The 27,902-nt window shown below is 38.2% G+C and overlaps 1 protein-coding gene across 1 annotated transcript in view; it reads right to left on the bottom strand.

The window, feature by feature from the left end:
- The window catches only part of ARHGAP42 (Rho GTPase activating protein 42), a 312,517-nt gene that overhangs the window by 186,047 nt on the left and 98,568 nt on the right, over positions 1 to 27,902 (bottom strand). The window contains exon 3 of the mRNA XM_011926606.1: positions 16,728 to 16,789. Within this exon, the coding sequence (XP_011781996.1) occupies positions 16,728 to 16,789 (62 nt within the window). The remainder of the gene's footprint in view (positions 1 to 16,727; positions 16,790 to 27,902) is intronic.

The following is a 27,902-nucleotide window of genomic DNA, read 5'->3' as shown; positions in this document are numbered from 1 at the left end:
TATGTTTACTGTGGCACTATTCACAATAGCAAAGACTTGGAACCAACCCAAACGTCCATCAATGATAGACTAGATTAAGAAAATGTGGCACATATATACCCTGGAATACTATGCAGCCATAAAAAAGGATGAGTTAATGTCCTTTGTAGGGACATGGATGAAGCTGGAAACCATCATTCTCAGCAAACTATTGCAAGAACAGAAACCAAACACCGCATGTTCTCACTCATAGGTGGGAACTGAACAATGAGAACACTTGGACACAGGAAGGGGCATATTACACACCAGGGCCTGTCGTGGGGTGGGAGGAGAGGGGAGGGATAGCATTAAGAGATACACCTAATATAAACGATGAGTTAATAGGTGCCGCACACCAACATGACACAAGTATACATATGTGACAAACCTGCACGTTGTGCACATGTACCCTAGAACTTAAATTATAATAATTAAAAATAAATAAATAAATAAGACTGACTTCTTTCTTTGTTAGGTCTCTGCTTAAATGACATTTACTCACTTAGGCCTTCCTTGATTTTCTGACATTAAAAACTCACCTACAGCCCCCTCTGCTACCTATCCTAGTTTATCTCCCTTTTTCCAGAGCATATATCACCATCTGATAATACATTTTGACTTTCTTCTTTGTTATGTCTATTTCTGCTAACTAGAAGGCAGAAGCTCTTTTTGACCAGAGTTGTATTCTCAGCTCCTAGAGCAATATCCAGCCCAGAGAAAGAGATTAATAAATATTTGCTGAAAATAAATTATTGCTATCCTTTCCAACTACTTCAGTGTAGAAAATCCCATAAATGTCATCCGTTTTGTAAATAAAAATGAAACTATGCCATGGTCCACCATCTGCTTTGCTATAAAGTTTCCCAAATCCTACAGTTTACAGCTTGTATCTTTAAGCAAAAGATATAAGCAGAACCTGGCTGAACCTATTATTAACGTGTTCACTATATGAAGGCTCATTCATTCATAAGAAACTGAAGAGAGGGCCAGGCACAGTGGCTCATATCTGTAATCCTAGCACTTTGGGAGGCCTAGGTGGGTGGATCATTTTAGCCCAGGAGTTTAACACCAGCCTGGGCAACATAGGGAGAGACCCCATCTCTATGAAAAGCAATATAAATATAACATTAAAAATTTAAAAAAAAAAGAAATTGAAAAGAAACTAGTTTTTGGTAGCAGTTAAGTGTAAGCTCCATAAATGAGGTAGCGAACTTAGGGCTAATCAATGACACTGTCCAGCAGAGTACACAGTCACAGAAGACAATCAAATCAAACATCCAGACTGGGCGCAGTGGCTCATGCCCATAATCCCAGCACTTTGGGAGGCCGAGGCCGGCGGATTACCTGAGGTCAGGAGTTTGAAATAAGCCTGGCTAACATGGTAAAACCCCATCTCTACTAAAAATACGAAACTTAACCAGGCGTGGTGGTGCACGCCTATAATCCTAGCTACTCAGGAGGCTAAGGCAGGAGAATCACTTGAGCCCGGGGAGGGGGGGTTTTAGTGAGCCGAGATAACACCACTGCACTCCAGTCTGGGTAACAAAGCAAGACTCCGTCTCCAAAGAAAAAAAAATAAACAAAAAACTTAAGACATTCGAGGCAGAAGCAGCATGGATCACCTACTCCATGAATTCCCAAATTCTAGTCATTCACATTCTACTTCCATGATTTCGGCCATGGCCATGTCCTACGTTTTTCCTTATAAATGGATTTACTTCTTTTACTAAGCATCCTACAAAGCAATAATTTTCATTAAATCCAGAGTTGTTTTGTATCCAACACACATTGAAATAAATATGGAATTACTAACATTCAAAACGTTCATTCTGGCCGGGCACGGTGGCTCACGCCTATAATCCTAGCACTTTGGGAGGCTGAGGGGGCGGATCACCTGAGGTCAGGACTTCAAGACCAGCCTGGCCAACATGGTGAAACCCCATCTCAACTTACAATACAAAAATTAGCTGGACATTGTGGCGCATGCCTGTAATCCCAGCTACTGAGGAGGCTGAGGCAGGAGAATCACTTGAACCCAGGAGGTGGAGGGTGCAGTGAGCCAAGGTTGCACCACTGCACTTCAGCTGGGGTGACACAGCGAGACTCTGTCCTCCGCCATCAAAATAAATAAAATGTTCATTTTATTGCAGGTGGTTTCCATTTTACACTTTGGGAAATGCTGAACACTCCTCATTTATAAAAAAGAAAACAGAGTCCCAAGGAGCTTAAAGCTTTACTAGATGTCAATAATTAATTGAGACCTAGACTTTCCCAGTTTGTGTTCTGGTTTCCTGCTGATCCTGAAAACACGTGTTATTTTACTTGCATCACTCACATAGTATTCTGTTACCTGAAGTAATAGAAATAATTCTGTGGGTAAAACGTAAAGTGAATAGAATTAAAAGTCGCAGATGGGAGGGGATATTTTATTTTCCCTCAACAGAAATAAAGCAACTACTATGGAGCGCAGTTTTTTTTCCACCAAGGCAGTTAGACATGGTTATGCAAATAAAGAGTACATCAGTTTTTCAAACAGCAGCATATCTGCTGTTGAAAATATGTGAAAGATACAAAGGTTTGGTAGAAGTCTGGAATGTAAAAAAGGTAAGGTTTTCATAGGGTGGCCACATTTTCCAAATGAAAAAAGGAAATACACTAGCTTCAGGACCAGCCTGTGGTAAACCACTCCACTAGTAAAAAAAGTTAACCAAATCGCTATCAGTTGAATTATTATGGTAAATTATCTTGTCTAGTACAGTCAGGGGAAAAAAAGAATGTTGGTTAAAACCATTCTTTTGAACGGACTCATTGATTGGTTTTCTATTTATTTAGTTCCCCCTTTACTATCTTAATTTTTTTTTAAATTTTATACATGAAAGTCCTCCACAATCTTTGTTTAGTTACCCTTGAGTCTCATAATTTTTTTCCCACTTTTTAAAGGTTCTGTTCAGAAATATAATTAATTTACATATATTAACCTGGCTAACCTCTCTTATTTATCTCTAATAATACATAGATACTCTGCAATTTCCTATGTGGAAAATCATATCATAATATGACAATTTTGTTTCTTTCATTTTAAGTCTTAGATTTTTATGCCTTTGGATTTTTGTTTGTTTGTTTGTTTGTTTTTCTGGAGACATAGTCTTGTTCTGTCTCCCAGGCTCAAGTGCAGTGGCACAATTTTGGCTCACTGCAACCTCCGCCTCCTGGGCTCAAGTGATCTTCCCACCTCAGACCCCCAAGTAGCTGGGACACCATGCCCAGCTAATTTTTGTATTTTTTGTAGAAACAGGGTTTTGCTGTGTTGCTCAGGCTGGTCTCAAACTCCTGGGCTCATGTGATCCACCCACCTTGGCCTCCCAAAATGCTGGGATTACAGGAGTGACACAGGCACGCCCAGCCTGCCTCTGGTTTCATATTACTGAACAGACTAGGGGCCCTCCAAAACAATTTTGAATTTAAGCAGTACAGTAATAGTATACATCTTTGTGTGACTCCAAATTTTTAAGTGAATGTTTCTAATGTTTGAGTGAATTGACATGTTTCTAAGTCTTGTAAAATTTCATACACAACTATCATAGTATTCTGTTCAAATGACAATGTTAACCGGAAATTTCTTAAGGTCATTGCCATATTATAATAGACAAGAGTTGGAGTGATTGCCCAATTCACAATAATTCCTTTGTTTCTGAAAACAGCTCTATATTCAAATGAAAGTCTATGCAACATATTCTGTCCCTTTAACTTTGGGTAATTGGTCAAGCATCTTTAAGTGACCTTGGCTGGGCCAATCAGAGTCTCTCCTACATTTCTTCTTTTCTTTTTCTTTCTTCTTCATCTTGTCTTAAAACGAGAAACTAGACAATCCTCTCTAGAAACAATTTCTGTGAGGTTTAGTACAATGTTTATGACTCACCATGTGGAAGAAGCCAGCTAACAGAATGAGGCTGATAAGCAAATGAGAGGAAGAGATAAAAAACCTCTTAGAGGCCTTAGAGTTTGTGATTCTGGCTGTTTCTTAACCCCACAAAGCTGCCCCAATGTCTTCCCAATCAATTTCCTGTTTGACTTGCAAATGAGTATCCTGGGTGACACAGAGATAAATCATAGGATGAAGTAACATAGCATCTTGATAAGAACCCCTAAGAGTTAGGCTTTTCAAATTATGAATCCTGATTCCAGGAAAAAGGGAATATTTATGAATAATTTGTTATTTTTAATTACTATTATAACAAGTAAAATGTAATGAACTATTTACTATAACTTTATGAGGTATTACCATTGGGAGAAATACAACTGATTTCTAGTTACTTTTCATAGTTAAGAGTGAATGTATAATTATCTCAAAAAAGTTTAATTTTAAAAAGCTTTTGTTGCCCTTTCTTTGGAAATTAAATGTATCAAATTATCAAGTTAAATTTGCATTTTCCTCCGTAGTGCATAAATACACTCTATGGTTTAATCAGAAGCAAAGACAAAAAGGATTGTGTTAGCCAGAAACTGCTCCCTTATTTCTGAATATCTGGTTGGCCTGTCACCTGATATTTCCCATTCATCCATAGCTTTGTTACCATTATTTAAAATTTCCCTTCAGGATATCTTTTACAGGTATTTTGTTCGTCTACCTCACGCCTATTTTGGTTTACTTTTTCTGGCCTTTAAAATTAAGCGCATCACCCAGATGTTTAACTTTTAAGGGACAGTGACACAATAACTTTATATACATTTACCTTTTATAATATCAAAGTTATCTTTGTACTTCCTAAGTATCAAAGAAGAACATCAAAACATGGTTTATGAATGGAATAAAGACTAGCACTTCCCCAACTATACCAATGGAAAGTGATGGCCAACACTAGAGAGTAAATGTATTTTCAAAAGTGCAAAGATAAAAATGCAAAGATTTCAATATGATGTGCAATTACAAGACTCCAAAGTAAAACTTACTAAACTAGGATAAATGCCAAAGGCAGGAAAACGAAAGAAGCAGAGATGCGATGAAAGAGACCAGAAGTGCAGGTGTTGTGTGGCAGCTCATATTCATAGCCAAAAGCAACAAAAAACCTTGACACCCGAAGATTCATAGGAAAACAGCAAAACTTAAAAAAAAAAATTCAATACACTTTACATCTTGACAGAGAAAGAGTCAGAAGAATATGAAAGTACTTTATTCAGAGTATCCTATTTTAAACTAATTGCTTTTTCAATAGCACTATCTGGTTAAAAAAAAAGTTCCCTTTAAATTCCTCCCTGCAGTCAATGTGAAATATAAAAGAAAAAAAGGAGGGGAGGGTCTTGGGAAACAGGAAAGTAGAAAGACTGGACAACTATTTGCACGTATGCATCTACAAATCTTTAAATTTAGCAATTGAATATATAACCATGAAATACAAGCTATCAGACTAGCATTAATCATAAGGAAAAAAATTCATGCCCAGATGATTATAAAGCTGGATAGCAAAATACAAACATATGTTAAAATTAGTGTCAGCTCAGTTCTCTATGTTGACTGCATGCTACGACAGCAGAACTCCTAATAGCATACAACCTGAATTTTACTAAGGAAAAATACCACCTTCTTTTCTTTCCAAGTATTATGGCAAGAGCTAGTAAAAAGCACTATAAAAAGTCTCAGTTCTACATTTTTCTTTTTTTTTTTTTTTGAGACAGTATCGCTCCGTCACCAGGCTGGAGTGCAGTGGTGCAATCTCAGCTCACTGCAACCTTCACCTCCCAGGTTCAAGCAATTCTCCTGCCTCAGCCTCCCGAGTAGCTGGGACTACAGGTGCACGCCACCACACCTCACTAATTTGTGTGTGTGTGTGTGTGTATATATATATATATACACACACGTATATTTATACGTGTGTGTGTGTCTATATATATATATATATTTTTTTTTTTTAGTAGAGATGAGGTTTCACCATGTTGGCCAGGATGGTCTCGATCTCCTGACCTCGTGATCCACCCGCCTCGGCCCCTCAAAGTGCTGGGATTACAGGTGTGAGCCACCATGACTGGCCACAGTTCTACATCTTTAATTCCTCTTTAATATACTCTGTTAACGAGCAGTGAAATGGCTAAAAGGACACATGCCAGGGTAGGCTTCATTGTCTAAACACTGCATTATTTCTATTCTGAGGCATGTTTTGAATTTTGACAGACATTTGTAGTTATCATTAAGAGTCTTAAGTCATTTTCAGTTACAGACTCAAAAGATATAATCTATAAATATGAACACTTTCAGTTTTCTGGAATCCTAGCAATTATCCTATTCAATTACTTCTCACTAATGATTTTTTTTTCCAAAGAGAGTTTATTTATCTGTCAGACTTAACCATAATGAATTAATTCAAACAATCTGAGAAATGGTGAAAAGAAAACTGATAATTCTCAGCAATTACCTTTTCTTTTTCTATCAAGGAGTTTGTACTACTAAACACTATGCTAAATTTTGAATAACCAAGATGGTTTTCGGAATACCTAACATATACAAGGAATATAAGAATATAAAAAGAAAAGATCAGATCTCTGACCACAAGGTGATTAAAATCAAAACTAAAAGAGAGAAGACATGGGATAGAACAGAACAATGAGCGGAATAGAACAGAACAATGAGCTGCAAGCCCCAACTCCTGGAATTGGGTCCTATACATAAAGTGTGGTCACTTTCTGGTGGTCTACATCATACTGAGTAACCCATTTAGAGGCTGTGCTGTTTCAGACTGCTGTAAGGATCAAATAACATATACATAAAAAGGCCAGGCCCAGTAGCTCACGCCAATAATCCTAGCACTTTAGGAGGCCGAGGCGAGGGGATTGCCTGAGGTCAGGAGTTCGAGACCAGTCTGGTCAATGTGGAGAAACCCTATCTCTACTAAAAATACAAAAATTAGCCAGACATGTTGGTGCACGCCTATAATCTCAGCTACTCAGGAGACTGAGGCAGGAGAATCTCCTGAACCTGGGGGGCGGAAGTTGCAGTGAGCCGAGATCATGCCATTGCATTCCAGCCTGGGCAACAAGAGCAAAAGTGTGTCTCAAAAGAAAAAGAAAAATGTATATAAAAGCTCTTTGCACAATTAAAAAACACAAATGAGGGACCAATAATCCCCAGACTTTGAGAGGCCAAGGCAGGTGAATCACCTGAGGTCAGGAGTTGGAGACCAGCCTGGCTAACATGGTGAAACCCCGTCTCCACTAAAAATACAAAAATTAGCCAGGCGTGGTGACTGGCAGCTATAATGGCAGCCACTTGGAAGGTCAAGGCATGAGAATCACTTGAGTTCGGAAGGCAGAGGTTGCAGTGAGTCAAGACCGTGCCAGTGCACTCTAGCCTGGGCAACAAAGTGAGACTTGTCCCCAAAATAAATAAATAAATAAACAAATAAGAAATTTAAAAATGAATTTTATTATTGTTAGCACTAAAATATAAAAGCCACCATTATTACAGTTGCAATAAATTGTATATGATTACCACCTCTCAATCCTATCTTAATATTTCACCGGAAAACTGGAAATCCGGAGATGTAAAGCATCTCACAATTCAGTAAATGTGAAAATCAGAAATTTATATATGCAAGACATTGAGATGATGTATTATTCTTTTTTTTTTTTTTTTTTTAATTTCAGGCAAAATCACTGTAGAAAAATGTTGCTATGGAGGCCAACATACCTAAAATTTGTTTCTAATAAAAGTTAACCTAAGACATACCAGAAACATAATCCGTTTTCATACATGTGGAATTTTGGCATACTGTGCCTCATTTACATGAGACAATAAAAGAAACTGGATTACTTCACAGATAATTGCACTTAAGCATATAACAGCACCAAAGCCAGAAACTTAAGATTAATTAGTATCACCTACCGAGGGCATAGCTGCAAAACAAGGATGTACAGCAAAAATAATAAATACAGGGAAAACTTTCATCAAGAGAAACGGGGATACACAATTTTTTCAACATTTAAAATATTCTACTACTTCATAAATTCTGGGTTCAAGAATGGGGGAAAGACTTAAATAGATTTATCAGATTCACTGAACATTTTTAGATCTTACATGTCAAAAATTTAATGTGGGAACTGTCAAAAGATAGATGGATAAAGTTTTCACAGAAATATATGCCTAAGTATTATCAGAGGCATTTGAACCACAGCAATTCTATCGTGAACGGGGGTGGAGTAAAATAAGGCTGAGACTTAACTGGGCTACATTCCCAGGAGGCTGGTGATTCTTAGTCACGGGATGAGATTGAAGGTTGGCACAAGATACTGATCATAAAGACCTTGCTGATAAAACAGGATGCAGTAAAGAAACCAGCCAAAACCCACCAATGCCAAGATGGCATCAAAAGCGACCTCTGGTCATCATTGTTCATTAGACATTAATTATAACGCATTAGCATGCTAAAAGACACTTCCACCAGCACCATGACGGTTTATAAATATCATGGCAACGTCAGGAAGTTACCCTACATGGTCTAAAAAGGGAAGGGATCCTCAGTTCCAGGAACTGTCCACCCCTTTCCCAGAAAACTCCTGAATATCCGACCTCTTGCTTAGCATATAATCAAGAAATAACTGGAAGTACACTCAGTTGAACAGCCCACGCCACCGCTCTGCCTATGAGGTAGCCACTCTTTTGTTTCTTGACATCTACAATAACTTTCACTTTACAGACTCGCCCCAAATTCTGTCTTGCCTGAGGTATAAGAACCCTCTCTTGGGATTTGGATCGGGATCCCTTTTCAGTAACAATAGGATGAACTTGTTGAAAATTAAGAAAATTTCAAAACTGATGACTATGTTCTTCCCTTCTTCCCTAATTTTTGTAAGATATTGAAGTAATACGTCTAAAGTACTTATTAGCACATCTTACATATATCAACAATATATGTTAGTTATTGTTGTTAATGGACTCTGTAATTGAAATAGAGTCTTAGTTTGTGACACTGTGATTTATATGAAGGCTCCAGATCCCCACAGCATGGGTTCAAACCCTTGCGATACCATGTATTAGTTATGTGCCTGGGTACATTAATAGCATACACTTCTGAAGCCTGCTGTGCATATGAAATCAGTTGAAACAAATGAAGCAACTGCAGCAGTGCCTTGCACCTTGGAATGTTCAGTGTCAGTTGCTATCATCATCTAAAGCAGTGCTGCCCTATAGAAATATAATGCAAGGTACATAACAACAAACACATTTTAGGTGTTCAACAGACACATATTCCCGATGTCTAATGTACTGAGCACCACTAATAGATTCTTCGTATCTCTTGAAGCTCACACAAAAGCTCAAAATCAACTGATGTTACCGACACGCTTTTTTCTTTCTTAAATATCTAGGCCAGGCGTGGTGGCTCATGCCTGTAATGCCAGCACTTTAGAAGGCCGAGGCGGGTGGATCAAGAGATAAGGAGTTTGAGACCAGCCTGGCCAACATAGTGAAACTCTGTCTCTAATAAAAATACAAAAAATTAGCTGGGCGTGGTAGCAGGCACTTGTAATCCCTGCTACTCAGGAGGCTGAGGCAGGAGAATCGCCTGAACCTGGGAGGCAGAGGTTGCAGTGAGCCGAGATCGCGCCATTGCACTCCAGCCAAGGTGACAGTGAGAGACTCTGACTCAAAAAAAAAATTAAGAAGTTAGAAAATAAACATCTAAATCTATTCTGATTTTACTCCCATTAACTTTATTAACTTTATGTTTTAAAACAAAAGTGAAAGAAAAATAGAGGCCTTAACAGTCTTACAAAGAGAATATTATTGAAATTTTAATGAAGGTTATAAATTTTTCTTCTAAGTCCCCCTATAAGTTTTTTTGGTCCCAAAATAATACCCAGGCAACTAGTTCATTTCAGGGAAGTACTTTTATTACTCAAGGATAAAAAGACAGGCTGGGCACAGTGGCTCATGCCTGCAATCCTAGCACTTTGGGAGGCCGAGGTGAAATGATTACTTGGGGCCAGGTGTTCGAGACCAGCCTATGCAATATGTTGAGGCCTGCAACCTCTGAAAAATAAAAATAAAAAGACAAAAACTGAAGAACTGGTTGGCCATGGTGACACATGTCTATAATCCTAGCTACTCAGGAGGCTGAGGCAGGAGGATCACTTGAGCCTAAGAATCCAAGGCTACAGTGACCAGCCCGGGAGACAAAGTGAGACTCTGTCTCTAAAAGAATATACAAATACTGGGAAATCTAAAGCAAAAACTGTAACTTACACAGGTCAAAGGCAAACGTGAAATGTTGTGGGCAATGGTAGTTCTCATGTTCATCAAAACGAAAAATAAAAGAAATCAGTTCACTGGTATAAATTCTCTAGGTAAAATATTTTGAAGTTGAAGCTTCCCCCATTGGTGACAAAGATATAGCCAAGAAAAAAAATCTACATTGCTAAACACACAAGAAATCATTTGTCAAGGTCAGGGACTGTACTAGAAAGTGAGGGGCCCCGGGGTCAGACAATGATTGGAGGGTAAAGGAAGAGCATAAAGTGGACCAGATAATTTGGACCTTCTGTCCTAAGGAACGCTGCAGCCACTGGGTCCACAACCTATGTCTGTTATGGTCAAACATCTATACTACATGCAAGTGAAGAAACGGGTTTTGATCAAGTCATCCAAAAAGCTTTCTCTCAGTTCTCCTACTGATCTGATGTCCCCTAGGACGGCATTAGACTCTACCTTGATTCTACCACATCTGATCAAACTGTGGACTCAATGAACCTCAGAGCTCTATCCTCCCACCCTTTCTCTTCTGTCTCACACTCTTAGCCTGGGTGATCTCACCCATTCCTGTAGCTTTAAATGCCTCACATATGTTGACAACTCCTAAATGTATATCTCCAGCCCCAGCTCCTCCCCTGAATTCCAGAACCATACATCTAGCTGCTCCCCAAACAAGGCTACTTAGATATACAATAGGCATCTAAATCTATCTAATTTTTTTTTTAGTAGAGATGGGGTCTCTCTATGTTGCCCATGCTGGTCTCTAACTCCTGGCCTCAAAGCCGTCCTCCTGCCTTGGTCTCTCAAAGTGCTGAGATTACAGGCATCTTCATAAACAGCAACATCCCCCACCAGCTCCATTATTTTTCTTTTTAGCATTTATCAACACCAGACATAATTTGTTTAATATTTGTTTCTTCCCCTTAGAATGCAAGTTTCATCCGGGCGCGGTGGCTCACGCTTGTAATCCCAGCACTTTGGAAGGCAGAGGTGGGCAGATCACGAGGTCAGGAGATCGAGACCATCCTGGCTAACATGGTGAAACCCCGTCTCTACTAAAAATACAAAAAAAAAACAAACATTAGCCGGGCGTGGTGGCGGGCGCCTGTAGTCTCAGCTACTCGGGAGGCTGAGGCAGGAGAAGGGCATGAACCTGGGAGGCAGAGCTTGCACTGAGCTGATATCGCACCGCTGCACTCCAGCCTGGGCGACAGAGCAAGACTCTGTCTCAAAATAAAGAATGCAAGCTTCATGAGAGCAAGTATTTCTGTTATAATGTTAGAACTCAAGGGGACTAAACTAAGGCTATATGGAAAGGGCAGGGGGCCAGGGGAGATATGTGGGATGAAGCCTGAGTGACAAGAGGGAGCCAATCATGACAGAATATGGATGAGGATGTTCAAGGCAGAGGAAAGAGCAAAGGTGTAAGTTCAAAAGAAGCCTGTAATGACACACAAAGAGGAATAGAAAGAAACCCATAGGGTTGGAGAACAGACAAGAGGGAGTGTATTAAGAAGGGAGAGGCCAGGCTCAATGGCTCATGCCTGTAATCCCAGCACTTTGGGAGGCCGAGGCAGATGGATCACTTGTGGCCAAGAGTTTGAGACCAGCCTGGCCAACGTGGTGAAACCCCATCTCTACTAAAAAAACAAAAATACAAAAATTAGCCAGGTAAAGTGGTGTGCGCCTGTAGTCCTAGCTACTCAGGAGGCTGAAGCACGAAAATCACTTTAACCTGGGAGGTGGAGGTTGCAGTTAGTCAAGATCACACCACTGCACTCCAGCCTGGGAGACAGAGCGAGACTCTGCCTCAAAAAAAATAGAGAAGGGAGAAATGGGGGTGGGTGAGGTTCCAGGGATTTAGGGGGTGGCACTATCACCTCCAGTGGCATGGAGGCAAAAGAGACAACTTCACTATTTCAATACAAACAACAAAGAGGAGGTTACCTATATCTCTTCCAGAAGGCCACAACCTAGCATTTCATCCTTTTCCAGGGAGTTGTCTTGTTATGTTAACATTGGTTCAAATTAATTTTGAACAGCCTAAGACGAAATGGTGGCATTTGCATAGCCAAGTCAGCTGTGATCTAAAGAAAAAGACTGGTTTCTGTAGTGGTCCAGAAACTGAGAAGACGTTACCACAAAGTTTACATGGTTTAGAAGCCCCTCTCTGTATTAGGGGTAGTCTGAGTCTGACCACAAAGACACCTTTCCAATGACACCTTCTAACCAAAATCACTGAAGCGCTTGCTGCATTTTATGTGGAAAAATTCTAGCATTTCCAATAAAGATGCACTTTTTAAAAAGCATGTATCAATAATTGATACCAGATCCTCACCTTTTAAGTAATAAGCATTTTATTAAGGTCAGTACAAAGAGCTTTTAGATTATTTCTTATATTTGTGCCATTAAAATGCTGTTCTCTTCCCAGCCACATGACGGCAGATGTCAATCAACACTATGGAAAATCCTGCATTATGGAAGGTGTGTGAGATGCATGAGACAGAATAGACTATACTCTCCTCAAAAGGTTCTGAAACATACTTTCCATTATTTTCTCAGGTGCTTTTCTGTTGCATTAAAACTGCGTTTTGGTTGGCTTTAGTAGAAACGTAAAAAAAGAAAAAAAAAAAAACTCAATATTTAAAGTTAGAAGGAGACAAGAGGAAGTTCCATTTCAAAAATCCATGTTTCTTTGGGCTCTTTTCTGCAAATAGTCATTAATCTCCCAAGATGACATATTCATCTTCCTAAATATGGTAAATCTTCCTCAAGCTGAGATTACAGGTATGAGCAACTGTGTCCAGCCAATATTTTTGTTTACTCATTGTTTCAACATACTGAAGACTTTGGTCAAACCTAACGAATATATATATATATATATATATATATAAAATACTCATGATTTATCAATAAAAAAACTTAATCTGAATTAGTGGTTTTATAATTAATTATATAGTCCCTTTACAATTTCCTGGTACACTAAATAAATTTTAAAAGTCACATGAATTTTTGATGCCAGTGCAAATAAATTATATTTATGTAAAATTGTAGTCTACTAAGTGTGCAATAGTGTTTTGTCTAAAAAAAAAGGTGTACATACCTTAATTTAAAAGTATTTCATGCCTGAAAAATGCTAACAATCACCTGAGGCTTCAGCAAGTCATAATCTTTTTGATGGTGGAGGCTCCTGTCTTGATGTTGATGATTGTGAACCGATCAGGGTGGTGTTTGCTGAAGGCTGGAGTGGCTGTGGTAATTTCTTAAGACAACAATGAAGTCTGTAGCATTGATTGAATCTTCCGTTCACAGAAAATTTCTCTGTAGCATGAATTACAGTTTGATAGCATTTTACCTATGGTAGAACTTCTTTCAAAGTTGAAGTCTATCTTGTCAACTCTGCTACTGCACTCTCAACTAAGTTTATGTAGTATTCTAAAACCTTTGTTGTTATTTCAACAATATTCACAATGAGTATCTTCACAAGGAGTAGATCTGATCTCAAGAAACCATGTATTTTGCTTATCCATAGGAAGCAATTCCTTATCCATTTAAGTCTCATCATGAGATTGCAGCAATTCAGTCACATCTTCAGGCTCCACTTTAAGTTCTAGTTCTCTTAAATCTTCCATCATATCTATAGTTACTTACTTCACTGAGTTTTGAACCTCTCCAAGTCATCCATGAGGGTTGCAATCAACTTCTTCCAAACTTCAGTTGATATTTTGACCTCTTTGTAAGCATGCAATACTAGAATCAACTTCTACTGATGAATCCTTTCCAGAAAGTTTTCAATTTACTTTGATGAGCTCCATCAGAAAAATCAAAATCTATGGCAGCTATAGCCTTGCAAAAATATATTTCTTAAATCATAAGACTTGAAAGTCAAAATTACTCCTTGATTCATGGGCTGCAGAATGAATGTTGTGTTAACAGACATGAAAACAACACTAATCTCCTTGCACATCTCCATCATAGCTCTTGGGTGACCAGGTACATTGTCAATGAGCAGTAATATTTTTAATGATATCTTTTTTTTTTTTCCAGAACAACAGGTCTCAACAGTGGGCTTGAAATATTCAGTAAACCATGCTGCAAACTGATGTGCTCCCATCCAGGCTCCATGTTCTACATCTAGAGCCCAGACAGGGTAGATTTAGCATAATTCTTAAGGGCCCTAGGATTTCTGGAATGGTAAATGAGCACTGGCTTCAACCTAAAGTCACCAGCCACATTAACCCCTAACATGAGAATCAGCCCATCCTTTGAAGCCAGACACTGACTACTTTTCTTTTACTGCTATGAAAGTCCTAGATGGCATCTTCTTCCAAGGGAAGGCTGTTTTGTCTACATTGAAATTCCATTGTTTAGTATAGCCACCCTCATCCATGATCTCAGCCAGATCTTCTGGATAACTTGCTGCAGCTTCTATATCAGCACTTGGCTGCTTCACCTTGCATTTTTATGTTATGGTGATGGCTTCTTTCCTTAAACCTTATGAACCAACCACTACTAGCTTCAAATTCTTCTTCTGCAGCTTCCTTACCTCTTTCAGCATTCATAGAATTGAAGAGTTGGGCCAGATGCAGTGGCTCACGCCTGTAATCCCAGCACTTTGGGAGGCAAAGGCAGGCTGATCACAAGGTCAGGAGTTCGAGCCCAGCCTGACCAACATGGTGAAACCTCACCTCTACTAAAAATACAAAAATTAGCCAGGTGTGGTGGGGTGTACCTATAATCCCAGCTACTCAGGAGGCTGGCAGGAGAATCACTTGAACCTGGGAGGCAGAGGTTGCAGTGAACAGAGATCATGCCACTGCACTTCAGCCTGGATGACAGAATGAGACTCTGCCTCAAAAAAAAAAAAAAAAAAAAGAATTAAAAAAAGTTAGGGACTTATTCTCAATGGGTTTGGCTTAAGGAAATGTGGCTAGTTTGATCTTCTATCCAGACCACTAAAACTTGCTCCATATCAGTAATAATGCTGTTTCGTTTTCTTATCATTTGTGGGTTTAACAGACTAGTACTTTTAATTTCCTCCAAGAACTTTCCTTTGCACTCACAACTTTCCTAACTATTTGGTTCAAGAGGCCTAGCTTTAAGCCTGTGTCAGCTTTTGACATGTCTTCTTCACTAAACTTAAATCATTTCTACCTTTTGGCTTAAAAAAATGAGAGACACACGACACTTCCTTTTACTTGAACACTTAGAGGCCATTGTAAAGATTTTAATTGGCCTAATTTCAATATATTTATGTTTCAGGCAATAGGGAGATCTGAGGACAGGAAGATGGGTGAATGGCTGGCTGGTAGAGCAGTCAGAACACACTTACCATTTATTGATTATATTCACAGTCTTATTTGGGTAGGGTTTGTGGAGTCCCAAAAAAGTCCTAACAGTAACCCCAATATTCACTCATCACAGGTCACCACAACAGATATAATACTAAAGAAAAAATTTGAAACATTGAGAGAATTACCAAAATGTGACACAGAGACAGAAAGTACACACATGCTGTTAGAAAAATGGTGCCAATAGATTTGCTCAATGCGGGTTACCAAAACCCTTAATTTGAAAACAAAAACAAAACAAATGAAAAACAAAAACCACACATTATCTGCAAAATGCAGTACAGTAAAACACAAAGAAATGAAGTATAGCTGTATGTGTATATATGATCCCCCAATACAACTGACAGTGAGGTCAGTTAAATCAGAGATAATGTTTTAGATAAGTCCGTAACCCTCACTGCAACTATCAGCGTCGTTATCACCATCAACATGTATTTACTATGTGACAGGTGCTGCTACAGATGCTTTCCAACAATCCTGTGGGATATATACTACTATTTTTCCTGTATTGCAGATGAGGACATTGCATCATAGACAGAGAACATCACAGATATTTGAAAACACTGGGCATAAAATTATATTTTTGAATGGGTGTTTCACCAGTAACTACGCTCTAATACCTTTGCATATATTCATCCATCAATATAGAATGCTTTCCCTATCCTTCCCAGCCTAGCAAAATTCTCCCAACTTCAGGGTTCAACTCAAATATTACCTTTTAACATTACTCTGGCAAGTAAGTTCCTCCTTCCATGAATTGTCTCAAACATTTGAAACATGTCTGTATTACAACACTGAGGTTGTTATAACCTCTAAATGTTTGCTGAATTAGAATAGGTTTCTTAATAGCAGTCTGTTCAATATTTTTAATCTCTAGAACAGTAAATTGAAACCAATTAAAGGTAGTTTACATATGCCAAGCAAACAAAATAATTAGAAAAAAGGTATATCTTATTAGCAATATATGATCATTATAGTCACAAATCGTTTCAAAAATACATGTCACAATTAGTAGATGTGTCAAATCATAAGGCCTTGTATAAAGTTCTCTAGTTCAGGAGGTCTATGATTTAATATGTTGAAACAAAGCAATATTCTTAAGAAATACAGAGCAGACTTACCAGTCTTCGCCTTTCTTCTTCTACTGCAATGAGTAGTCTTGCAAATTCTTTTAGTGACTGAGCTGTTTGGAAAAAAAAAATGAAAAGCATTAATATTTTCATTGCTAATATCTAATTACACAGGAAGAAACATTAAAAGGAAGCTAGTTATTAATTTGTATATAGTATATCTGTGATTTTATGTTTGTATAACCATAAAAGAATATACAATAGGATCCTAATGACTAACAGCTGTGGATCAGAGATGTATGTTTGTCTGCATGCTACAAATTAAAGCTTAGCAAGTATCAACAATATTTTTTCTTCACAGACATTGGAAGAGATATAGCTTATATATTTAATATGTAAAATGTACACAAACATTGATAAATATATCATTGAAATCATTTTTAAGCAGTGACCTACAAATAATCAAACATTTTTAAGTCTGTAAGGAGCAATAAATCTACTATTTCGTGTATTTGGTAGCAGCCAGTAATGCAAAATTTTCCACTGACTTCTAGAAGCTAAAGGGTCACAGATAATTGAAAACAGATTCCATATACTGAAGGGATCAACCTTACTTCTACATGCAAGGTATGTTAGATCTTTGCTGTTCAATTCAGTGTGGTCAGAAGAACCAGTAACATCGGCATCTTGGGAGTTTGTTAGAAATGCAGACTGTCAGGCCCCACCCCAGAATCTGCATTTTAACAAGATCCCCTAGTGATCTGTTTCTGTATTAAAGTTGAGAGGCCTGCTGAACTATCAGTACTTACATTGCTTTACTTTTGGTAGGAACTGAACAAGGACAGCAATTTAAATTGAAATGGGAAAGATCAAGTATTCAGAAACATTGTGGGAACAAATAAAAACTAAGCAAATAAATTAAAGGGAGGTTATAGTAGCATATTCTTTAAAAATGCATAGGTCCAAATGGCAATTATGGAAGAGTAATTCACCTATATCAATTTTTCATACCTAATGCTTAAAATGAATAATTAACCAAAGTCAGAATGTTTGGGTCACAAAAATGATAACACAAGTAAACCTTCTCTTCTATGTCCTTTTTTTTTTTTTTTTTCTTTTTGAGACAGGGTCTAGCTCTGTTGCTCAGGTTGGAGGGCAGTGGTGAGATCTTGGCTCACTGCAGCCTCGACCTCCCAGGCTCAAGCAATCTTCCCACCTCAGCCTCCCAAGTACGTAAGACTACAGGCATGTGCCACACCCGGCTAATTTTGTTTATTTATTGACTTATTTATTTTGTAGAGACAGGGTCTCACTATGTTGCCCAGCTGGTCTCAAACTCTTGGACTCAAGTGATCCTCCTGCCTCAGCCTCCCAAAGTGCTGGGATTACAGGCATAAGGCACTGCACCGGGCCATACAACCTTATTTGTTAGATTCCTAGTCACTTCCTTTCCCCATTTTAGCACTGGAAACAACCTGTGAGACCAGAAGTTTAGTAATTCTGGCATAAAGCTAACAACAAAGACAAGTAAGTGAGAAAAACAAATCAAGAGTCTCATCAAAAGAACTCATTAAGGAAGACAAAAAATATTTCCCATTTAACAATTAAATATTCCAACTTAAAATGTTGTTTTCTCTTTTCAGAATTACTAGGCTTACACTAGCCAAACTGGTGTGAAATGTTAAACCCTATGATTATTTCATATTGGATTTTATTCACAGCTACCCTAACAGAAATCAATGGATTACCTGGGAGACTAAGGATCATCTGATAAATATATTAATGGTCTTTTCTTTGAAGTTTGGATAAAAGAAATCTCTTCAGAAATACTGGTATTAATGTTATAATACATTTCCAGTTTTGAAAACAGTAAGTTGAACAAAAATTATTATATAAAGAATATGTTAACTGGAGTGTACAACAGTATATTATATTTTTGTGCTTTCTTTTGGTAAAGAAAGTATTCCATCATTCTGGTAGATATCTACTGCCACTGAAGCACTTGGTTGGTGAGCTTGAAGAAGTCAACAAAACTCTGGGTGCTAGAAGGCAATTGATAACAGGTCTATAGAGAAAGAAGTCAAGAGGTAGGTCAGTTTGGGCTACCTGAGTGTAATAATAAGTATGTTTCTTTAAAAAAAGAAAATTCCAAGTCAATTGTTAATTCCTGGGAAAAAAACGTTATACAAATAACACAATCACAACAAACTGAGTAACTGACTTGTAACTAATATGTACAAAATCACAACAATATGACATGAAAAACTGATTTTGCTGAAGTTGTTTCAATTATCGAGAGAATAGGAGAAAGGTGTGTATAAAATAGTGTGAAGTAAAGACATGTATCAAAACAGCATGAAGCAAATGATAAATGTCTAAAACTGAAAAACAAATTTTAAAAATAGCAGGACAATCATGGTCTTGAAAAAATTACAAGAAATGACTAAAAGTTCAACATAGTCTTCCTGAGAAATTAAAGTTAAGTAGTGGGGACCAGCAAGATAGGAGATTGCTAGTTTTCATTAATCCTAACAAAATCTATAACTTTTTCAACACATAATGAAAAATAAAACATGCTACAAATGCTTTATTTTCATACTAGTCTAAATGCTAGGAGGACATAGATCCTTTGTTATTAAATTTCCCAAAGGGCTAAATAAATACCTAGTACATAGAAGCCTGTCAACAGCTATTTTGGAATATATGAAAATACAACAATATTAGATTGGCAGGAGCACACTAGAACTTCCCATTTGGTCAACCCAGGAAATGATCACTGGCTCATATAGCCCCATGCTCAGAGGCAATACCCCCTCCTGGGTATCCTGGGTATTGCCTCTGAGAACAGCTGAAGTCCACAGGCTTCCCCTAAGGTACCTCCTACCTCAAGAGCAAATGATGAAGTTGCCTTAAATCAGATTTTGGTTACAAGTAAGAAAACAAGCTCTTATTTTGCTATTATACCTTTTTGTTTAAAAATTTATGATGCTGTTTTCTATTTCACTTTAATTGTTTTCTGGTCTGTTTCCCACATGAACATTATTTATAGATTTAGTAAGATAATAGTTGATTATAATGGCAATGTCTGAGAAGAAAAATTTTAACATGCAAAAGCAATTGCATGTCTGCTTCCCCACAACAAAAACTTGTCTCCCTCCAGGAGTTTTCTGAGACTGGCCCCAATTTGACAATAAATTTTCTTTCCTCTTTTTTTTGGTTGATTTTTCAGGGAAAGGACTTCAAAAAAACTAACTGGTCTCTAAATTTTGTATTCTCAGTTCCAGAAAAGTACATATTTCTTGGTACAATGAAGACACTCATGTTTGTCATTTGTTCTGTTAAAAAAAAATGTTGAGGACATTAAACATTCATTTTATGAATTAGTAACAGTGGCCTAACTTGTTAAGCCCATATCTGAAATTTTCCTCTAAATCCTTTCGTTTATAATAATATCAAAGCATTGTGTTAATCGTTTTCTAGGCTTAACATAATGCAGATCTTTCTGTGCTTTCTTAAATAGGAATTTACAATACCATAAATAAGGTAGAAGAATGTAAGGTATTATCATGTAAATTGCATTTTAAGAGAACAGGCTGATGGGAATCTCCCAGCTGATGGGAACTTCCCTGCCTGACCCACCCACAAAGTCTAACAGAAACCTCTGACACAAGCCAGGCAAATCTAAACTTCCTAGTGCACCCCAGCAGCTCCCTAGACATGAAAGGCCAGGGTTAGAATTTCTGGTGCACAAGACCCAAAAATGCCCTAAGAGACCGTGAAAACTGTGGAGTCTATTCTACACCACACATTGGGCAAAAAGCATATACAAAATAACTCCCCCCGGCACCCATCACTGTGCTTTATACAGAATAGTTATTCAGTTTATGTGAATGCTTGAGCCATTTATACTGCTTTCCTTAAGCAAAATCTGAAAGTTGCATGCACATTTCTAATACTCAAGTATCAGTAATAATTTGTAATATCTCATATTTTAATTATCAATATTATTTACATAACAATTACTTTATTATCTGATTTGGGATCCGGACTAACATGTAATACAACAGCTGGGCCTAAAATTACAGATTTTAACCATAACAACATTTTTTATGACAAGAGCTTGATTTAGTCAGAGATATATTCCAAAACCAATACTTAATACAGAGTAGACTGAAAATAGATGATCATTAAATGAATTTGGGAGTTTAAAAATATATTTCCACAATCTATTTGCTCTACAAGGAGTAACAGAGCAACTCTTATTCTAGGATTCATGAAATATTATAAAAAGAAATGCAAGACACTTTGGGGAATTATGTTAGCTATCTAAATTCCTGCCACCTGCATGAAACTTTGCTGACTATATTCAATAATAATCTCTCTCCCTTCCTGTCCATCTGGAGCATGAGATTACTAAAGAACAATCAAAATATAGTTTCATATATAAATTTTAACTTTCTAACAAATTATTGAGTTTAAGAATATTATCATTGGTTTCCTTTTTATCTCTACAACATAATATTGGAAAAACACTTTCAGAACAAAAAAAAAATATTACTGAAGTCTATTTATGACACATGCTGAGAGTATAAATGTTCACAAACACAATAGTTGAATCATACCTAGACAGTGAGGAAGTATGATGACAGCTTCTATATTTGCCAATATCATAAATCCTGAAACATTCCTAAACTGTCTAAAATACCTATTTTGTAGATTAATCTTTTTAGCAGGCTTAAATTCACTCTACTATTTTTGCCTGGAAGATCTGTTTAATGTCTAAAAGTAGAATGAGAGAAAATTTTAAAAATTGCTCTGTTCATTGTTGACATAACTCCACTATCTTAAACACTAGATGATATACCATCAAATATTTCAACAATTGATCAGTTTGGGCTTTATATATTTTAAAACTACAATGAAAATTGAGAAAGCATGTCTCTCTTGCATCCAATTAACATTTATATGATAATCAGACAATGCTGTGTTAAAAATTTCTTCCAGAAGTCTTTTCTTAAACTTAAATAGCATAAAACACATACCCCAAAAAACAGTACAGATTATAAATTCAGTGACATATACAGTTATGTCAACAGCACACTGTATCACTTTATTGGACTGCACGAATCACTTATGACCTTCTGTAAGGAAGATGGCTGCACTTTAGTCAGGAATAGGCCAAGGTGGCCTTCCAGTCCAGCATGACTCAGCGGGTTTGGAGTGCAGGCGCAAAGCTCTTCATGTTATATAACCATGCAAGACGCATTAGGTGATCACTCACATGAGGGCGTGCTTGGCTTGGAGCCACTACTGTCTGTAAAAGGTATAACTACCCTGCTAATGCTCACACCCAGGCCCACGCCCATGGCTTGACTGAGCCCATTGCTTGCTTGTGCCCACAGCTCACTCACGCCCAGAGAGAGAGTAAAGCCATATCAAAACTGTCTACGATCCCTCGAGCATTTTTTCCAGCTACCTGCCACTCATCCACCCACTCCCCTCGGTCCTCAGCTTGGGCTGGAACCTGACACTTGGTATAACACCCTCAGATATGCTATAATGGAGAACTGGGTCAGCAGTAATAGTTTGGACATTGTTATATCTCCAAGAAAACATAAAAATCTATAAAAGTCTATAAAAGCCAGATTGAACCAATGCAATTACATTTTATAAGTCCAGATGATGACCCAACAATAACCTTACTTTTCCATTTGGATGACAGATGTAGGCTCTGTAAAGCCCTTTCTTCGTAACCTTCTGAACTGACATTTCGTACAGAGTATGAAACAAGTAGTAAAACATTACCACTTAACTGGGATATGAGCCACAGCAGATGACTTGGTCATATGCTTCTAGATCTGGCCACACCAAGAAAAATAAGAGTAGGATAAACATATATAGCCAAGTGATACCCAGCATTATACTACAAAAGCATGCAATAATCTAAGGACCATCACATCAGTTGTTTATGCTTGGAAATTACACTGAGAGAATCTTAATTTTTTGAACACTAAAATAATCAAAGGTAGCATACTGACTGCTGTATCCAATGGTAAATTTTAAGAACACTTTAATACATAACCAAAATAAGAAGCACAATCAGCTTGTGGTATGCCTAAACAATAAATACCATATCAGCAAAACAGGCTGAGTTTTATTAAAAGTGACACCAACTCTCCCACCAGATACTTGGTGTCTTTGGTGGCAATTAATACCCTAACTGATAGGCCACCCACTCTGTCTGCAATACTGGTTTTATTTGCAACCACAAATTCTAGTTATTATTTTCTAGGAGCCACAACATCAAATAAGATTTTTCCACTCCATTTCTGGCTTCAGGCTCCACGGATGCTCACTTGCAAAGTCAATAAATGGCTTCCTATTAAATGAATCAACAGAAAAAAAGTCACAGTCCTAGTGACGAATACTGGCATGTCACTGTAAATACAACTTAGTACTTGGAGGCCTACACCCTTCTTCTGATACTTCACAGTCCCTTGTAATCTAAAGCCTCACATGAAAAATACATGGAAATTTAGTTATCATTGAGGTATCTAAGTCTGGTTCTCCACAATGTCCTCCTTGTGATCAAATTTTGTTTTTTAATTGCCAAACACAAATCAAAGACAGAGTCATCTTGAGAACACACTCTGAAACCTTGCATTTACATTATTTAATTATATCTTATCATCAAGGCATCCCAATGAAGCCATGCAATCAGATGACTTAAGTTTAGTCAAATATGAGACATACCAAGTTGGAAGAGCTTACTAGACATTATTTGAGTAATTATAAAGTTGTTTAATATCATAGCATAGTTCCTAATTAAGTACTAGGTATTAAGAAATGCACAGTCCACAAAAGAAAATGATAATAAAATTAAACTTTTATCAAGTTGAGAAGATACTCTGCATAGGGTTAGGGGCATCTCTGCCTCAGCACTTATCTATCTTGTCTATACTACAAGCACCTGTGCTGAATTTGGTCCCTCCAGCAATCAAACACTAATCCAGACTCTTCACAAGGCACATGTAAAGAATTCCTACTTTGGAATCCATTGGCTTACCACTGAGGGATTTCTTTATGCTTTCTCTCGTTCCTGTTTATCCTTTAACCATACTACCCAGACTCTTGGTAGGGGTTATGACCCATAATCTAGTCTCCTTTTAAATTCTCACTCAGCCCCTGTTCCCAGTGCCTCCCTCCATGCCTGGGTTCTGACATTGCACAGGTACCCAGGCACCAATCTGTGCTATACTTTAATCTTGTCTATCAATGTGGATCCTAACATTGCCTGCCAAACCACATTCGGGCTGAGATTCAGAACTTGTGACCAAGTCCTTAATCTTTCCTTCTCTTCTGGTCTAAGCGAATACTCTCATTTCTCTTAGCCTCACCAGTATAACAACTTATCTTAGTCTGTTTTCACACTGCTACAAAGAACTATGTGAGACTGGGTAATTTATAAACAAAAGAGTTTTAATTGATTCACACTCCTACATGGCTGGGGAGGACTCAGGAAACTTACAATCACGGCAGAATATAAATGGGAAGCAGGTACGTCTTACATGGTGGCAGGAGAGAGAGTGCATATAGGGGAAGCTGCCACTTTTAAACCAACAGACTTCATGAGAACTTCCTCACTATCACAAGAACAACATGAGGAAAACTGCCCCCATGATCCAATCACCGTTCTTGACACAGAGGGATTATAATTCCAGATGAGATTTGGGTGAAGACACAGAACCAAACCATATCACAGCTAGACTCAAAAGAAAGAAACCTTCTATAAGCCAGGGACTTGCCCCATAAGAGAAAGTGGCTGCTACTACTGCTCCAGATTGTTAGGATTACCTATGAAAATTAATGATAATTATGATGACTCCAGGGTGAAAGTCACAGTAGATTATGGGAATAATTCTAAGCTATATATCTAATAGTTTTTCCTTAGGATATTCTCCCAGAACTAGCTTAAGACAACTTAGTAATACCTACTCCGCAACTGCCAAACTATAAGGTAATTTGAGAGTTCAGGTATATATACTCATATATATACTAGGTTTATATATATGGTAGGTGTGTATATTTCACAAAAGGCCAAATTTTGGCAAACAGATACATGCAAACACAAAAAGGACAACCTTCATTTTCACACAATTTCAAAACTTAATTTCCGCTGTCTTTTCCCTGGACTTCTTCCCACTATCTTATTACTTCAAATGAATTGTATTTGAATTCTTCAGAAAACTTTACTGAGATTTTTGTCAATGCAGTAAGTGTTGCTGTGCCTAATGAAGTCCTCAAGTCACAAATTTTGTTTTCTTTGCAAGCACACTTAGTATGCTCATGAAAACGAGGACCTGTGCAATTCTGATGTTGCCTTGTTTTGTTTTAATGATGTTGATTCTGTTTCCCAAAGTCAAAACCACCCCCAATTCAGAAACCATTTTCTGAATTTCTTCTACCAAGAGGCAGCGACATTACATATGCTATCTCATTTAATGTCCACATCATAATATGAGGTGAAGTAGGTATTATCTTGATTTCAGAGGGAAACAAGGACGATCCATCAGCTTCAGAACTTGCCCTACAATCCCAGAGTTAGTAGGTGGAGAAGCAGGTATTTGATTTTGATTGTTTGATTCCAAAGTCTATTCTCTTCCAACAAACCATTATTGTCAAAGGGAAAAAATTAAAAAGTAGTGCCAGCCTGTATCCTACTACATTACAGGAGGAAAAGAACAGGCTTATCATCTTTAAAGGCAAACAGTTCCAGAGCTGTTTGTGCTCAAAAGTAATCGGGTGCCAAGTATCCTGATTGAAGGGGGATAATCAGTAATTTGCTGCTGACAAGCAACCACTTACACCTCGCACTGCCCCCATGTTTCCTGCCGTCAGGAACTGACCTCCCAGCACTCCTTCACATTCCGCAGGCTGAAGCACCCCATTCATGCTCTTCTGCACCCAAGCTCCTGCCACCACCCACCCCAGTGAAGCCTCAACATCCGCTTCCTTGCCCAGTGCTCTTTTCCACAACCTCTTAACCTCCAGTGACCTCTTCTCTGTAATTCACACACCCACAAGGACACTAAAAGTTCAAGCTATCTAACCCTTTTGCTTTTGCTTTTTGGCAATCCTTTTTTTCAACTCTAGTTCACTCCTAATCTTATTTCCCACAGTGGTTATCTAAAAAGAATTACCATCTTTCTCTCAAGAACCCAGCCCCAAGCTTCCCCTCACTCTTACCAGATGGCCCGGCCTCCTGACTCTGCGAGAGAAGTTCAAGACTCTCTGATCAGCACTGTCTTTATTCATTCTCTTCAACTTGTCTCCTGTCTCAGAAAAGGGGCCCTTGTCCTCTCAAAAGCTAACAACTCCACAGAAAGCCTCTAATCTCATTTCTCTCTCTTCTCCCTCTCTCTTTCCTTCTCTGTTATTTTTATCATCACTCCTCCCTCCTCACAATGCTGTTTCTCCTTCCTCTTGGTCTGCAAGCTAGCTCCAAACAAGGGCCCTACGATCCTAATGAGGTCCAAGGAAGAGAAAAACATGGGGCTAGAAAGGAGGAAGAGATTTACCTGATACGCTGCTAGCACTATGCAAAGCTCTTTAATGCTCACAACATCCCATGAGAAAATCACATGTAAAATCCTCAAATCTATTGCCATTCGTCGCATTTTTCAGATAGGAAAACTGAAGTATACAGATTAAATAGCATGCATGGTCATAGAACTAATGACTTGCAGCACTAAATTTTGAATCCAAATTAGCTCATCTGAAATTTATACACTTTTCCACTACTGTAGGTATAGTCCCACAGCACCATCCCCTCATCCTAAATTTAACACATCAAATTACCTCCAGGATATTTAATACTAAGGATTTTCTTTTTAATCTAAAGTTTAACACATGTCAAAACTAAATTCACAAATCTGTTCCACCCCTAGATGCCCTGGCACATAAGAATACATAAATGTGCTGGTAACACCATTCTCCTAGTAACATGAGCGAGGAATAATCTTCAGTCCTTCCTTCCATATACCCAATCACTAAATGCTGCTGATTTCTCTCCTCTACCCTTCTTTTATACCCATATAAGGATCTTACTTCATCTCTGCTGTCACATTACATTAGTTCCCCAGCTTCTGTGGCTCTAACTCATTGTATGTAGGGACGCCAGAATAAAATTCCTAGAGGGCACCTCTGATCATGTCATTATCCAGCTCAAAATCCTTAAACGGATTTTTTAAAAGGGTCCAAACTCCATACTGCAAATAATTTGAGGCCCTCATGATGTGGTCAGAAGGTACGTGCCTAAGTAACTTAGTCCAAGATGCTACTATTTCTAATCTCAAGCTTTGCACCTCGAAACTACTACACATTCCTGTAATTATCCCATTTCCATGTATTTCTTTTACCTATATTTTCTGTCTGCATCATACCTAACCATTAGGACTCAGTTCAAATACCTCCTCTATTTAGGCATCTTCTGATGTCCCCAGTTGGAAGTCTCTTCTCTGGCTCTGATACTCTCACAGCATTTTGTCCTTACTATACCTAAAGCACTGGGCACATTCTCCTTAGCATTATACTGATTAGAAGTTATTTTTTGACGCCTCTTCTATTTTGTAAGTGTAACAAGAATACAAGATGATTTGATTCATGTTTGCATGAACCAGGAGATTCTTTGCACTCAGAAGACACTCACGATTGGTAGAGAACTTTAGGGAATCCGAAGTCCACATCAGTATGAACTAAGTCAGTCATACCTTGTATATCATTATAATTTGAAAAGCTGTTTTCCTCTTCATCCCTGGGAAATTTGCACAGCATCGGCACTGGCTCCTGAAAATCATCTCTTATTCTAAGATGTACACTTAAAACAAAACAGGCCGGGCGCGGTGGCTCAAGCCTGTAATCCCAGCACTTTGGGAGGCCGAGAGGGGCGGATCACGAGGTCAGGAGATCGAGACCATCCTGGCTAACATGGTGAAACCCCGTCTCTACTAAAAATACAAAAAATTAGCCGGGCGAGGTGGCGGGCGCCTGTAGTCCCAGCTACTCGGGAGGCTGAGGCAGGAGAATGGCGGGAACCCGGGAGGCGGAGCTTGTAGTGAGCCGAGATCGCGCCACTGAACTCCAGCCCGGGCGACAGAGCGAGACTCCGTCTCAAAAAAAAAAAAAAAACCAAAACAAAACCTATTCTCAGCCTGTGAAGGACAAGGT

This window comes from Colobus angolensis, unplaced genomic scaffold (assembly GCF_000951035.1).
Source record: "Colobus angolensis palliatus isolate OR3802 unplaced genomic scaffold, Cang.pa_1.0 Scaffold7, whole genome shotgun sequence".
Classification (NCBI taxonomy): domain Eukaryota; kingdom Metazoa; phylum Chordata; class Mammalia; order Primates; family Cercopithecidae; genus Colobus; species Colobus angolensis.
This window is presented reverse-complemented; position numbering and strand designations above follow the sequence as displayed.